Here is a 16,536-nt window from a genome sequence, read left to right on the forward strand (position 1 = left end):
TAATGGTGTTGTCAATTATAGCTATGGGTAAACCTTGTTCTGTATTCAAGGGTGAGTCTTGTGTACAATAACAGAAAAAATAGTTTAATCTATGATGACAAGTCTTAAATCGCTGCTACTGAGGAGATGGAGTAGAAAGAAAAACAAACTGACAATAACTCTGGGAAGACATTTTTCTCTGGGATCAATGATGGACACTCCTGTGTGGAGTGAGAGATCACCAAAAGAGGAAAGCAAGTGTTGAACAGACTGACTGAAAGGAAGATCCACACCTTTCTCCATGTGCTTTTATTCCACTCTGAACTCTTACTTCTACCAGAGGAGGGAAGACAACATGGACATCAAACAGACTCTCCACTCCCTGTATTCTACTCTATACAGTAATGTAGCAAAAACTGAATAGCCCCTCAGTCTCTACTCTCCCTCCACCTGTCTCTCCTCCTCTGTCATCTCTTTCTTGTATTCCTAACTGAACACCATGATTTTTAGTCAGACGGGTTTGATACAGCGAGCTTTTCTGTCTTTAAGCTCAGCTTTATCCTTGAGTTCTCTTGTTTTATACACATTTGATTCAGTGCCAAGACAGTGCATATTGTACATAGAAACATTTAATGCTTTGGTTTTTTCCTCCTATAAAAAGGAACTGACTGGAGCATATAGCAATAGCGATGCCATAAGATATGAACTTTGTTTCATAACGCCACCGGTGGATAAGACGAGATGCATGGGAACACCACGGTGACGGGCGGATGCAGTGTGAGTATGTGGCGGGACACGGAGGGTGTTGCACAGGGAAGCGTAAACTCATGATTCTGTTTGTTGTGTTGTGGTTCTCATTTTGTACATACAAATTTATTTATTGATCTTGTATGTTTTATGGATCTAGATGTGTCAGCACGTCTGATAGCGCTGAAGCCCAGAGAGATGGCACACTGTGACGTGGTTTACCCCCAACACAGAATGTAACACTGTCAACGTTGTCAAAACATTTTCTAATGGCTAATATTATTACTATTAATATGATTATTATAAAGCTATTTTAGCGAGTTAAATGAGGAAGGCTGTGTCTCCTTTGTCTTTCTTTTGTGTCGACTCTCTGACTGTTAATTGTTTGAAGTGGTACAAAAAGAGGAGCTCTGACTTAAATTAACCCCCTAACCAAAGTACGATATCAAATATAGATACAACCTAAAATAATATTCACAGTTAATATGAAGAAAAAAACAAACAACCCAACTGTCCAGAAGTTGTTAAACTCTGTTGGCCTCAAAATAGGAGGAGAAGACAGAGCAAAGAGATACATTTAGGGGAAAGTTAGACATTTGGGGTAATACCTTGATTAGATTTCATGCATGTACTCAGTTATTAACTAAATTATTCAATAATTTAAAAAAGCAATTTATTTATTGAATCAGTTATACATTTATATTTACATTTATTTATATATTTCTGCATCTATTACCTAATTCATTCATTTTAGCATTTATTTAATAGCTGTATTTATTTATTATTTCACCATTTATGTACAGTCTATGATCTTAACCCATTGGTGATAATCTCTAAAGACTAAATGACATAGTAGATGTACATTTTTATTGTGTAGATGTAACCATCAGGGCAGCATGCATGAAAAATGCAAATCCGAGGTCATGGAGGTCAAGACGTTGCCAAATGTGTTTGTGTTTGTCAGGACACATAGATACACCTGTTAAGGATGACGGAAAGAAAGGACAACGAACATTGCGGTGCATGGCGACCGCAGTCAAATGCACACTCCCCGTGGGTATCCTCTCCCCAGTCTTAACTCAGACTGACGCATTGAAGAGATATTTTCGTCCAGTCACACAACAGTTGTGACACAGATTTGCACTGACAAATTTAGCCTGCCATATGAAGTGCCCGGCGTAGTTTCAGGCGCACGCAGCAGTAGCCTCTGGGTGAGAGAAGCAGGCAGCAGCAGACAATAAAAGGTCAGCACAGTGAGCGCAATATAAAAAAGTAAATAAAAATGTGGGAGGTGATTGCCATCCTCAGGCACTTTTGGGAGTCGCTGAAAATAAAAGTGCTAACAAGTGCTGCACAGAACATGAAAACAGTCATCTAGGAGCCATCTTGTTCCCAATTATGGCTGCACCATGTGCGTCTGGATGAGTAGGCCTACCCCCCCCCCCAAAAAAAAAAGCCTGTCAGCCTTGAAATCGTGCCTGATGAAGGGTACTTTCATTGTTGTGCCAAGTGTGCAACCATCATAAAATTATTGCCAAAAAGCACTGTAGACCTCTCTTAGAACTCCTGACCCGCTACCAGTTTGTTCATCATCATGTCATTGAAGCAATTTGCATGGTGTATAGTTATTATTTTTGTTTGATGTGAACGGTCAGGTGTTTCAGCCTGATAAATCAGTGTGTCATCTGCATCCAATTCAACATCTGTGTGTGGCCCAAATGTAATTTCAGGGTCAGCGTTATCATATGGGTACGCCTAGTCTACAACAACTACATACATACATCTCTGATATCACTGGGCAATCTGTGATAGCGACTGAGTGATCCGTGGCAGGTGGGTGATGCAGACTGACCTGGTCCTGGCCTTGGTCTAGATCTGAGTAACTGGATACCTGAGACAGTGATTGGCTGTCAGAAACTTCAGTAATTCCATTCTGGTCTTCAGAGCTACAATCATCATCTCTGTATTCAGGCTCAGTGGTAGAGGATTCTTCACCGGATGGTAGTTTTGCTTGAGTGACAATGTAGATGTGTCATACATCATCAGAAAAAGAGTTCTGCTTAAAGTCCCATACATCAAATGTGAAGTCTGATACATGGCCTTTACTTGAAACACCGATTGGGGAAAAAAAGACTCTCCCCCTCTTCCAGGATGTCATTAAATCCACCATTGATGTCCATAACAACAGTTCTAGTGCCCCATCCTTGTTTTGCTCTAACCTGTTCAGCCTTTGTCTTGGTGTATCCAACATATCTCAATTGTCCGTGTAGTTAGCTTTCGTCTGAAATCAGATTTAGAGGTTTGAGGCTCTGCTTCCGTTGACTTTTTTAGCTTCATTTTTTCAAGTAGTCCCAGTTTTCGCTTTGAGACAGGCTTTTGATTTCTGCAAAAATTGAGAAGTGCAATTCCGTCTCCATATGAGGGATTGTAGTTGGTAGGATGACATCTACGTTGATCTGTGAAGCAAAGGAAAACCATCATAAGGGTAATAATATAATGGGTAGTCCTTCCCCACATTACATTTTGCCCTAGAATACAAAACTACAATCAACAGTGAGCTGAACAAGTGGTTGGACATTATGCAGCATTGTTTTAATACAGCCATCACTGTAATTATTTTTTCACATTTAGAATTATGTTTTGCCAGTTTTCATCTTAGTCTAGGCATAGACACTTGGCGTAATTAAGTAGTCACTTATATCAAATCAAACACTAATACTTGCTAAATGAAATGAAGATTCAGGCTAATACAGAGCCTGAGCACATCACCATAGTGCAGCCCAAAACAGTCTGAACTCTTAAACAGAACAGGTAGGCCTACAGCATATTGACAGAGCCACCGCAGATTCACTGTAGATTCAGGGATTTGTCTAACCAAGTAATATGCAAATGTATGTTAGTAGCCTATGTCACTGGTCTAGTAGGCTATGTTCTAAAGAAAACCCAAATAAAAAATAGTAGGCTATTTGATTACTTGTGCCCTTCCCTATTTAAGTCCAGCTTTAACCAAACATGTTATCCATCTGATATGGCAGCAAAAATATATTTATTAATTAAGTTAAGTTAATATGATTAGGCCTATAGTGAACGGTGGTTTACCACTTCTCAGAGAATACATAACCTCACCCAGGGGATGGATGCCAACTGGTCTTCTGCATCTCAGCTGCCACAACACACATTTTGCTCCTCCTTGCGATGGCTTCTTCATGGACCCCCGATCCCGTAGGAAATCTGTCACGGTGACTGACATTTTTTGCCAGATCCAGGGAACCGGTGTTCTCACAGATAGTCCTTTAAAATTGATACAATGAGGTCACATGAAGTTTACATACTGTATCAGTTTAACTGAAAAGTTACGACAATTAAAGCAGAAGTAAGTGATATATTTGTGTTAATATAAGTCTTAAATAGTTATATCTTCCGACAGCAATCACTTACATAGAGTGTTTGGACCGAAACACGGGTCTGTCAGTCACTCTGCTCTGCTCTGAGCCGAGGAGAAAACTTTTCTCGTATCCTACAGTTTTTATCCAATGAGGAGAGAGAACGGCATGCAGGGCTGTGTGTGCAGCCAAGGGACGCCGTGAATGTGGTGACGTAGGGACGAGGACTGTTACGGTGCGTTCACGGCAGCCCGTAACTCGTGTTTTTCCGACCGTGAAGTCGTACCAGTTCGATCTGGTACGAGTTCACGGGTCAGAAGTTACGAGTGGCCGTTATAGTGACTTTCACAGGTAAAACAGGTCGGAAAACACGAGTGGGTTGCCTGAAACGCTACAAAGTCGTAAGTTGTGACTTGAAGCTGTAATTTACGGTTTCAAAAGCCTGCCTGGAACGCAGCATTAGCCAAAACGACCGGATCGCTTACTTCTGCTTTAACTTATGAACCGTTTATGATGGAGACAAGCTGCAAACTGCATCTGAATCGCGGGATTCCCTGTTTTCCGAGTGTCGTTGGGGATCGGCGTCCTCGCCGCCTATCTCTCCTCCTTCGACAAATGAACTGACAAGTGACAATGGGAAACACAGAGGTTATATACGAGGAACCGAGACACAGGTGCAATCAGAGGACTTGAGAACATGGGATATGCGAAGATCTCTCCCCTTTGGGTTGCATACAGAATTGCAGTTCTAATTGTTGTAGCCTATTAATGGCAAAAATATAGGACAGTCGCACAAAAAATATGAAGCTTATAATTGTAGTTAAACCCTTAGGCTATTTCTTTCAACAACAACAAAAAAAGAGCCAAACTGATTAATTCAATCAACTGCTGTTTGTAAATTTGTGAATGTTAGTGAAACCTTGAGAATTACACTGTAGTATAGTTGTGGACAGATAAAGTGCAAAATAACTTGGAAAGAAGAGTTTAGTGTCAGTCAGCTGATGTACTGAAACAGGGCTTTTTCCTCTCAGGCGCAAGGCGCCCCCTACTGACATGTGAGCATATCGCGCTACAATTACAGTACAATGAAATAAGCACTGAAATCCCATTTTTTGACACAATAAAATGAAAGTATTTTTATCCCATAATGAACTCCTACAACTACTTAAATGACAACATATTTTCTGTATACACTATACTGTTTTTAAGCATTTCTACTCTATGAATTCAATGTATTTTTAACATCTTTTTTAAACCTATAGGCTACACTCAATGAATTTGGTGTAGGCTATTTCTTTTCAACCCTTTACAGATGTCCATATTCTACTAACTTTTGGACTCAAATATCTTTATTGATTTGGGAATCTCATAAAGTTTTCATCACGATTAGGCTACTGAAAATATGGTCTTATGACAATAAATGTTGAATGTAACAATGAAGAAGTTAAAAATGTTATAAAATTGCTGTGTCTGTTGGGTAAATTTCACATCCATAAGGCTACATTTCTTCAGGCTATGTCAAATGAAACTTTGTTTTATGTGTTTACTCTGTATGTAAAATCAACAGTTTCAAGACTTTTGTCTTTTGAAGTCTTTTGAAAAATATTATGGTCCATATCACTCAATATTTTTTTTTCCCTGTTTTCTCCATTTTAGCATATATTCATTTATTTATAGTTTCTTTTTTGATCAAATTTATCTAAATGCATCCTGATACATTGTGTTTATTTATTTTATTCTATTTCTTTATTTTATTTTATTTATATTTTTTTTAAATATTTTTTTCGTCAAGCTCTGATACTGTGTGTGATATTACTTCACTGTTGTTTTATATTTGTATAATGTCATGTTGTTTACTGTCATGTTTTTATGATAATAAAGCTTGTCAAGGAAAAACAAACAGAAAAGAACCCGGAACCTCGTTCCGCATGACGCCATGACGTCACATCCGGTGTGCTCTGACATTTCATCCCCTGGAAACATTAATAAATAGTTCCGACAGACTTAGCTAACGTGCTGCTGTGGAACCGACAGGGACATGTAGTTTCTACACGAGCACGGAGCATACGGGGGTTAGAGGCGTCAGTGCTATGACACAACAACATGGATAATCGTACACAGAGGAAGACATCAAAGTTGATTTAACATTCTTCAGCGGTTTGCCAAAGATTGGGGGAACTAAACTCTAACACATGACTGAGCCACTGGATCGGAACTAACAAAGTAAACCAAACTAAGAGGAAGTAAAACATCACGGGACAATGAACTGACTTAAAGGTCGTTTTCCGAACTTCTGGAGAAGACAAAAAACAGTAACGTAAGACCACCACTCTATCGTTTCATCCTAGCAGAATCATAGTTTTGTCCTGACTTATAGTTTTCTGACTTGGCGATTTCAGAAGCAGAATTTAGAAGGTAAATGTTTCTTGCACAGACAAAAACAAAGCTCCTTAATCGTGTTTGTTTGTGTCTAGTCAAGAGGGGTAATGTTAGTACGAAGCGAGTTTAGTTTGTTTGCGAGCTATGTTGAGTCTTAAGCCTGGTTTTTCCGGCTTGATCACCATGGCAACTTATGCTTCAGAGTTTCATCGGCTACAAAAGCGCCACTGTTTCACAATTTAACTTATTTAGAGCTGGCGTCACCTTTACTTTTAAAGTCCAGTGGAGCTGGATCAGAATTACAGTGATTTTCAATGCAGTGAGTCCCCAGGACCCACAGGTGGTGGTTTGAGTGGGTCCCTGGGAAATTCAATGTAGCTACATATAATTTCTCATCATCAAATTGTTTCTTTTGAATTGTAATAATGTTCACATTTGTTTTCAGCTTTGAGTTAAAGCAGAAGTAAGCGGAATGTTTGTGTTAATATAAGTCTTAAATAGTTATATCTTCCGACAGCAATCACTTACATAGAGTGTTTGGTCTGAAACACGGGTCTGTCAGTCACTCTGCTCTGCTGTAAGCTGAGGAGAAAACTTTTCTTGTATCCTACAAGTTTTATCCAATGAGGAGAGAGAACGGCATGAAGGGCTGTGTATGCACCTGAATGTGGTGGCGTAGGGACGAGGACCAATAGATCCATGACGAGGGCGGGGGCTGCTAACTCCATCCGCTGACAAGAGGTTATGGTGCGTTCCAGGCAGCCCGTAACTCGTGTTTTTCCGACTTGTGAAGTCGTACCAGTTCGATCTGGTGCGAGTTCACGGGTCCGAAGTTAGAGTGGCCGTTATAGTGACTTTCACAGGCAACAGGTTGGAAAAACACGAGTTACGGGTTGCCTGGAACGCTACAAAGTCGTAAGTCGTGACTTGAAGCCGTAACTTACGGTTTCAAAAGCCTGCCTGGAACGCAGCATTAGCCAAAACGACCGGATCGCTTACTTCTGCTTTAACTTGTTAATGAAGTTGTTATGAAGTGGGAATCATTCTGGTTTCTAGGAGCTCAGCTAGATGATGTGATGAATGGTGGTCTGAACTGTTCCCTCTCACAGACGAGTCATGTTGAGTTTTCTTGGACTGCGCAAAGAAGCAAAGAAGTCAACAGCCGACAAAGAAGCTGATGGAGGTTTTGTCATCATTGGTGAGAAAACAAACAAATATGAGTAATGGTGGAACACCGGAGGGTGGGAGGAAACATTTTGAAAGTTAAAGGAATATTCCGGCGTAAATTTAACCCATGGTCCAACGCACCATGACACCGAGTTAGACCCCCCCTTGAGAGATGAAGTCTGCTAACCGCTAGCTTCTCTAGTTGTAGCAACTTTAGCAAAGACAGCCCCATAACAAACAGCCTAGTCTATTTCTCCATGTGCAAACCTCGATCAAAAAGCCACTCATAGCCACAAATAATGCTCAGAACAGCACCAAACGTTATGAACAGTAACAGGGTCCCAGCCCATAATACGTCTGTTAGCTTTGCCTGGTTTCTATTGAAAAGAGACGAAAACAACTCACCCACTCTCCTCCAGTTATACGTTAAGCAGTCAACTTTCCGCGTCCAGCATAGGGTCCAGGCACTGACAACACACGTCTGAGTCCGACTGGCAGCACAAACATTCAGTTACAGCGCCCATTGGCAGGCAGTGACCACAGCCACATCATTCCCCAGCATTGAGACTCCACCGGCAGCTGTCCCTCTTTCATTTTCCCCCTCCTTTTCCTTCAGCTCGTCTTCAGTAAACTCAAGTCTCAAACTAATAGGGGTGCCCATAAACTCAGCCATGTTGTCCCTTCTGTGATGTCTGCTTCACTATGTTACAGGCTGTCTCTTCCTGCAACAAACGTAGTCCTGATTTCACGTGTGACGTCAAGTCTAATCTCGCGCTTGTTTACGTGATTCTCTCCCACAAATATCTAAAGTTGGAAATGCCTGTGAACACTCGATAATAACTCAGTTTGAAAAAGGGTCCTATGTTCCCAGTTTTTACCAAAAAGGGTCCTATATGTTCCCCAGTCGCAATACATACGGGGGAACATACTGTAAAGGGTCCTATATATTAATGAAATATAAACATTAAAAGAAAAGAAGAGACCCTTTATATTTCTTGGGTATAAATTAACCGTTCAAACTGGGTCATGAACTGTGTTAATGTAATCTCTAAATGTGTTTTATAGTTGGAGCAGCCCTTTTGAAGTTTTAGTAAAATGTTTTATATCTGCCTTGTTTTTCTATGCAGGAGAGACGTTTGAAGAACAGAGGAGGGAGATGCAGAGCATGAACATTGCACACCCATCAACAAATGTCATAGTGCAGCCATCAAAGGTGAGCTCATGACATGACATCTGAAGAAGAAAGTATTTTGATTTTGAGAGTTGAGACCAGTATGACGTCTATTCTGTTTACATAAAGGGAGAGTTCAACATTTTGGCAAATTGGCCCGTTGCCATAATCCCTACAGTTTTAGGAGTAGGTTCGTTACCTTTAATTGTCGGTGCAAGCTATTTTTAGAACGGTGGAGCAGAGTCGCGAACTGCTCAGAGCTACGCTACGGAGGCTAATGGAATTTCTTGCTTTCCCTCATCAAACTCATCAAATACACGATCCAACAACTCCAAAACGCTCTGGTGGACAAGTTGTGACCTGCACATTCACCACGCTATGAGATAATAACGGAACATTACGAAACAGAGTTGTTTTTGAGGTAAATGCAGAGGCGGTTTGCCGAAAAACTGCACAAGAACGCACGCAAATTAGAGGTTTTGTATGAATTTACCTCGAAAACAACTCCGTCTCACAACGTTCCATTATTATCTCATAGCCTGGTGAATGTGCAGGTCACAACTTGTTCACGAGAGCATTTTGGAGTTGTTGGATTGTGTATTTGATTGCACCTACAATGAAAGGTAACACACCTCATCCTAAAACTATAGGGATTATGGCAATGGGCTAATTTGCCAAAATGTTGAACTATCCCTTTAAACAGACATTGCTGGAATATCACACACATCTGTTTGGGCTTATACCAAACAAACATGATCATTTGGAGACTTTTTGGCTCTGTCTGGACAATGCTATATATAGGCGATCTGTCCATCTGTACATCTATTCATCTGTACGACCCTCGTGTAAGTTCAGAGACGGGATTGTCACATTTCTTCAGTCATTTTACTGTGAAACGGCCTCCTTCTATATTATCATTTACATAACTATCTAACAATCTAGTGGAAATTCAATGTGTTCATTTTTTTTATCTCATGCCAACCAGGTGGGTTTGTTAGCTCAAGCTCAGGGACAGTCGGTTTCAGAACTTTCTCAGATTTGTTTCAAAGCATCACATCAGAAGTCACACCACTGAAGAAATATTGATGCAATAAATGGGGATAACCTTAACATGACTGTTCAAAGTTCAGATCCAGTATCCTTATTTCACCCTATAAACTAATTCTAGTGAGTGAGTTCAACCTGTTAAACTTACCAAATTAAAATACACAGATTTTACAACCCCTGTTAGGGGTGGAATGGTTCACAAAATCCACGGTTCAGTTCAGTTCAGTTCAGTTCACGGTTTTGTTTTGTAATTTCAAAATTTCAATCTGACAGATTTCTCTTTTTATAGTCCCATTTGGAATTATCATGCCTTTCTCTCAGCCAAATTAGATCCTGTCTTTGCTCAGTGGCAGAGGACAGGCTCAAGTAAACTCAGTGATCTCTATATAGATGGAATTTTTGCTACATTTGATGCGCTTTCCACCGAATTTAACTTACAGCGCTCTAACCTTTTCCGCTATCTTCAGATTCGCCAGTTTCTTCGTACCATCAGCCCATGTTTTCCTAATTTACCTCCAAAAAAAGAAAATATATCATTCTACAAATTCCCACCCACCACAGAGGTCTTATCTCAAAAATGTATAATAGCATCGCCATCACATCACTTAATAAAGTGACACTTGATAAGATTAGAGCAGATTGGGTAGAAGACCTTGGAATAGATATCTCCGATGCAACCTGGGATGCTGCATTATAGAGTAATTATGGATCAACCTCATGTGCCCGCCTTAGTTTAATTCAATTCAAGGTTCTCCATCAAATCCATTATTATAGCAGAGTCAGACTCTCTAGGATCTATTCTAATGTCAGTGAAACATGTGAACGTTGTCATATAGCTAAGGCCAACCTGGCCCATATGTTTTGGTCCTGCAATAAACTGTATCATTTTTGGACTACGATATTTCAAACTTGATCTGAAGCTTTTAGCAGAGATATCCAACCCAGTGCAGAAATGGCTATATTTGGAGTCCCAGGAGAGAATGTATATCAATGACAAATACAATTCTCCTTGCCCGGAGAAGAATCCTGCTGGAGTGGAAATCAGCACATCCACCCAAAGCTTCCTCTTGGATGAAACACTTGATTCTATTCCTTAAGTTAGAAAAGATAAAATATTGCATTAGAGGGTTGACCCAAAAATTCCATGAAACGTGAGCCCCACCACTCTTATTTTGAGAAGCTTGAAGTCCTCCCACAAAATTGAGAATTAGGCAGGAATAAACTCACAGACCTCAGTAAACCTGTGTAGTGAGATTTACAGAAGGCAAATAGCCTACTTACATTGTCTTGAAAAATCCACTTGTTTTCTTTCCTTTTCCTTTCCTTTCCAAATTTGACATTTCGGAATTTTCGAAAAATCTGGTTAGGGGTTCCCCAACTTTGAGCAGTTTTTTAGGGGGTTTCCCATGGGAGTTGAATTTCAACATTTTATTACATAATATTACACACCTTCCTAAACACAATAGTGAATACATTTCTTGGTAATGATTTACTTCCCAGATTTTCATATGTTTCCAATGGGGAATAATGTGGAAAAATGCAACACTGAGGTCAAAGACCCCTAAAGGTCACCAAAGGTCAGCCATCACAGTGGTTCCACATCTGAAATCAAACCTTGGGGTAATGTAGATGAAACGCTGAGAGTTTCATGCTTTAGTCATAAAATGCACAATACCTTCCCTATATGAGCTCATCTGCCCCACTATACTGATTGCCAAAGTTTCTCTAGTTGTCACACAATACAGAAGGCAATTTAGGTGCTATTCCCGGGTGAAAATAGTAAAAACAAATAGTGGATGTAACTTCATCATGCCCAGAGAGAACCCGATATTATTAATGTAGACTAGGAAGGCTAGGAAATATTGAGACAAATATTTGCTTCATCCTGAGAAATGTTTGTTTCATTGGCAGTGCCTTTAACTCGTCAGCCCATTGTACCCATTGTCTGTGTGAGCGACTGCTGTAGTTTTCTTTGTGACATAACAAACATGACATTTTTTTCAACACTTGACATTAAATCTGTGTGTCACTCTCTTCACAGTCACTCTACATAACTCCTGATCAACCCTCTGCCAGAGAGCTCCCTTCAGACTCGTGTATTGCAGCGCCCTCAGCAGTGGAAACAGCTTCAGCTGTCCCAGATGTCCTTGGAGATGTCCCCTTCACATTGGCTCCTCATGTCCTGACCATGCAGTCTGGATACCCCGCTATTCCTGATCTGCTGCTATCGCGGGATATTAATTACAACCTGGCTAATTTTCAGTACGATTTCACTTTAGAGAACTCAGTACTCCATAATGCCTAGTTAGTATGAATTTTACTAACAGGACATTGACATCAGGAGCTGACACTGTCGTAAATTCAATGAAATGCGGTTGCCAACAATAACTACGACAGCTTAGATAATGTTCCTCACTGTTCCTTTTGTTTTTTGACCACCCTTTCAAATTCCCCAGACATTTCTGATCATTTGATTCCTTGAACTAGAATGTAACAGTGCCCTGAAGGCCTGAACCTTGTATGTAAAACTCTGGGCTGTGTTTGGGCTAAGTGTAGTTATTTACAAAATACTGCCAGTCATCTAGATCTGTGTGCATGTATTATGGGAATTAAATTCTCAATGACACATACATACAGCATATTCAGCATCCAACTCAGTCCAAGGAAACCTGTGACCTATGCTGCTAAATTAAAAAATAAACATTGATGGCTTCAGCTGCAGGTTTGTCTCTTTTCCACCTGATTTTTAGGTATGCCTCCATTTTTCCTAGGTCTCCATGATTAACTCGGTGAGTGAAAAACTTTTACACAAACATTATTGGGACCCAAACTACAAAAATAAGACACAAGTTGTTCTACATTGGCAAGACAAAGTTTATTTTATATCCCTTATCCCCCTTCTTTTTTATTATTTTTTTTATTTTTTACAGTTTGTCTCAAAGGGCTTTACACAGCATCATGACAACATCCTCTACCCACAGACCCTCACATCCACTGAGGAAAAACTCTCAAGAAAAAATAGGAGAAACCTCAGGGTTAGAAACAGTTGAGAGATCAGTTTACAACATGGAATATGGAACAATTTGAAGAATAGGACAGATCAGTCAAGAGTGGCTGATGAAGGCAGCTTCTGGTGGACGGGCTGGGTTGTATACAGGGAGAGCAGGCCAGCTGATTATTGGAATTATCTGTAATGACAATAGTCCTCATGTCAGTGGTGTATTATTTTAAACAGAGAATCATTACAAACGCTATGAGAACTTATTCAAGGATGGACGGTGGGGCCCTAACTTTATTAAAAGCATAGTAGGCCTACTTGGACAATGAATCACATGCACAGGACCAAAACCAGTTCTGGAAAGTGTGTTGAAAGTGAGGTATTATTCACATCATTGTGGTGTATTTGCATTCAACCTAGAGTCAGCTGGTCTCTTTGCTCACAGATACCACATTTTAACCTGGCCCATTCAGACTACATGTTACTTCCACCAGAGCTGTTGCTAAAACAGTATTTGATGACTTTGTCATAACATGATCAGAGAGGAAGTCATGGGAGACACAATGTGCTTTTCATATTTGTTTGATGAAATGAGCACAGTGCTCCATCTGAAAAATGCAGCACTAGGGACTCTTTCTTTGGGATGTTTCTAGAACAGTTGTGTGGTATTTTTTAAAAATGTTTTTTTTTTATGTTACTACACCTCATAGGAGAAACACTTAGCTGACCAACAGTTAAATCTCATCACAAACTCAATTCTGTCACTGTTTTGGAGTTGAAAGGACAGTGCTGGCTCTCCTCAGGTTTTAGCAGTGTATCTGTCACTACACAGGAATAAAGATGAGGAGATAAGTTATTCTCTATGAGGCTTCACGACCCAACTGTGTTTATCGTAGGATAGCCTACTCAGTATTACCATCAATTTCTACAAGTACAATTTCCCCTCAAATGTCAACCATGCTCTTATTTTGCTTCCTGAATATGACCTCGTTCCAATACAGCAGCAGTTTTTCTGCCATCGTTATTTGGTTATTATTTATCATTTCATCAGCCCTTGCCTTGTGTATAGGAGACACTTTTCATTTGATTATAGTAATATGTATGTATATCATGACAGTAGTGTACACACACAGTGTTTTATGTATTTTTGTTTGAAAAGTGGTATAGTTGCATACATCTTATCTCTTGTACTTTTTTTGCTGTTAAAACACAGTAATGACGTTTGATGTTTATCCTGGCTTAAATCATCTTAACAGCTTACATGAAGTTGGCTTAATTGATACTTAAGTTTTCCTTTTTTAGGCTTTTGAATTAGGGAAGGAGTTGAACTGTGACAAATACAAACATTTGTTTACATAGACCTACTTAATATCTCTGATAAGCAGTCCATGCAGAGACCTGGACTTCAAGGATGGGTGCAGGGAATACCTGCCTCTCACATTTTACAATGTGCATTTCCCCCTTCTATCTATTCAAAATGTATACAGTTAAAACTCAAAGATATAGCAATACTTCCATTACTGGGGATAGCTTTTTCAATGCTGAATCTTTTTTGTTGTTGTTGTTGAAATCCCTAAATATGAATATGAATTGAGAGTTTATTCAATGAAATTATCCAGTGGTGAGAGCTCACTGCTCAGCATCGCAAGAAAATACATGGAAAGAAGAAACCAGACAACTTCAGGAAACATCTTCATCCATTTAACGACACATGCTACAAATACTCTGATAGAACTGATAACCCGGAGGTGCAAGAGGGACAAGATGGAGCAAGTGTGATACGGCATTTCATCTCAGAATGTCTGAGCCAAACTAATTTGCAAGCCATTAAATGATGTTATCAATGATAATTGAAATTCACAATGTATAGCAATCACCAGCCTTAAAAGCCCCCAAATATCTTTAGTTGTATCATACCATAAAGACCCATTGAATTGCTCAGGAAGTTAGTTAATTTGTTAGTTTAAGTTAATTTCGGACATGTTACAAGAAATAAAACATAATACAGTAATGGACAGACATAACAAATTAATACTTTGCAAAGACAACATGAGCAAAAATAAAATAATTGAAAATAAAGATTTTTTTTTTTTTTTTTTCATATCCGAAAAGGAGTGGGAAGAAACGTATTTACTCTCATCCCTTATTCATAAATTATCTATCAAGCTTTCTTGTCATATCCAGGGTTTCCGCTACATGTAATTGATCGTGGCGCACCGCCACGGCAAAATAAAAGCCGCCACACCTTCAGAATGATGATGTTTTTTTTTTGTTTTTTTTAATGTTAAAACAATGTAAAGCAGGGTTTCCACTAGGGGTTGCACAGACTAGTCCCCTGCTCCACAATGACATTTTGAGCTTGACGTCGACTAGTCGCTGATCATGTAACAGTAGGCTACAAGAGAGGAGCGGCTTGAAACAACAGCTGAGTGCGCTGAATGAAAAAAATACGAGCTCCGTCAAGCTGGATAGAACGAGCGCGTACCAGACAGGAAGTCAGGCACAGAAAAGGCGAGAGAATCCGGTCAATTTTCAAAATAAAATAAATGATGATTAAGTTTGCTTGTCCGTCTATAAATATTTGTCAGTTGCGTCTGCACAGAAGACACATCCATAGGCTACATACAGCGCTAGAGACAGACCTGTGTGTGTGGAAAACCGAGTAGCCTACAGACGGGTCGATGTTTGACCGGCGCGGAGAGAGAGAGCAGGAGAAGCTGCCGCTTCCGCGGGCAGTGTGTCGGGCTGCCGGCAATTAAAAAAAAAAAAAAAACTCCGCTCTTATCGACAGCTTTACGTCGCGGCGCGCACAACAACAACAGCAGCAACCAACCAACCAGGAAAAACAAAAACTGTGAGTGAAACTGTGACTGAGCAGGACTGTGATGGTGACGAGGCCTGTGTGTCGTTTTCCTCCATAATTGTTTAATGAACAGTAGCTACAGTATTTTCTTTTGCACCTGTATATGTTACAAAAAACAAACTGATTTACAGTTTGTTGTTTATAAAGCTGCTGTTCTGTGGCGTCATTTCTGTGCGTGAGCTGTCAGTCAGTGAATACAGATTGTTGCAGAGCATTTCCCTCCTCCTGGGATTTTAGTTATGATGGGAAAAATATGAATGATGTCATCAGCGACTAGTCGACGATCCGGTGTCGCGCGCAACACCCCCCCCCCCCCCCCGTCGATCAGACCACCCTCGCCGCCACTCTTTAAAAAAATCCTGGCGGAAACACTGATATCTCATATAGTCTTACATTACAAAGACAAACTGAAGGTAGGCCTAACACCAATAGAGTGACAAAACTAAGTGGGTTAATACCCAAATAAATAATAATAAGCACCTTGTGGTTGTCAAACACCCTCATTCCTGTATATTGCAAATCATTTCTTTGTAGGCTACTTCTTTTTGAACTGGAAGATGTTTGGACATTATTTTAACCCCACATTCAAACTGTTCCATAGTTTGGTCCGGGACCCCTCCAGATGCCAACCTCCTGTGTTGAACTGCTTGGAAACGGTTATGGGAAAAACTTTTTTTTTCTTTTCAAATAAGTCTCGTGCACCGTGAAACAACTGTATAAATGTAGACCATGAAATATTCCAGGAACATTTATTTTACCTGTCATGTTTTTATTCATCAAGTGACGGCGGCAGGTCATGTCA

General features: G+C 40.0%; 1 protein-coding gene across 1 annotated transcript; it reads left to right on the forward strand.

Moving 5' to 3' along the window:
• Positions 1-6,132: 6,132 nt before the first annotated feature.
• umad1 (UBAP1-MVB12-associated (UMA) domain containing 1) lies at positions 6,133-12,584 on the forward strand. Its single transcript, XM_083981931.1, has 4 exons — positions 6,133-6,426; positions 7,598-7,686; positions 8,783-8,868; positions 11,915-12,584. Exons 2-4 carry the CDS (start codon positions 7,605-7,607, stop codon positions 12,176-12,178), a joined length of 432 nt encoding a protein of 143 aa, XP_083838057.1. The 5' UTR covers positions 6,133-6,426; positions 7,598-7,604; the 3' UTR covers positions 12,179-12,584.
• Positions 12,585-16,536: the final 3,952 nt, after the last annotated feature.

The sequence above is a fragment of the Trachurus trachurus genome (genome assembly GCF_905171665.1).
Source record: "Trachurus trachurus genome assembly, chromosome: 11".
NCBI classification, from domain to species: Eukaryota; Metazoa; Chordata; class Actinopteri; order Carangiformes; family Carangidae; genus Trachurus; species Trachurus trachurus.

Bases quoted from the DNA above. Each gene is read 5' to 3' on its own strand.
- umad1 (XM_083981931.1), top strand. From the start codon at position 7,605: ATGTTGAGTTTTCTTGGACTGCGCAAAGAAGCAAAGAAGTCAACAGCC. The intron at 7,687-8,782 runs GTGAGAAAACAA...TTTTCTATGCAG, and splicing joins TGGAGGTTTTGTCATCATTG to GAGAGACGTTTGAAGAACAG. The intron at 8,869-11,914 runs GTGAGCTCATGA...CTCTCTTCACAG, and splicing joins TCATAGTGCAGCCATCAAAG to TCACTCTACATAACTCCTGA.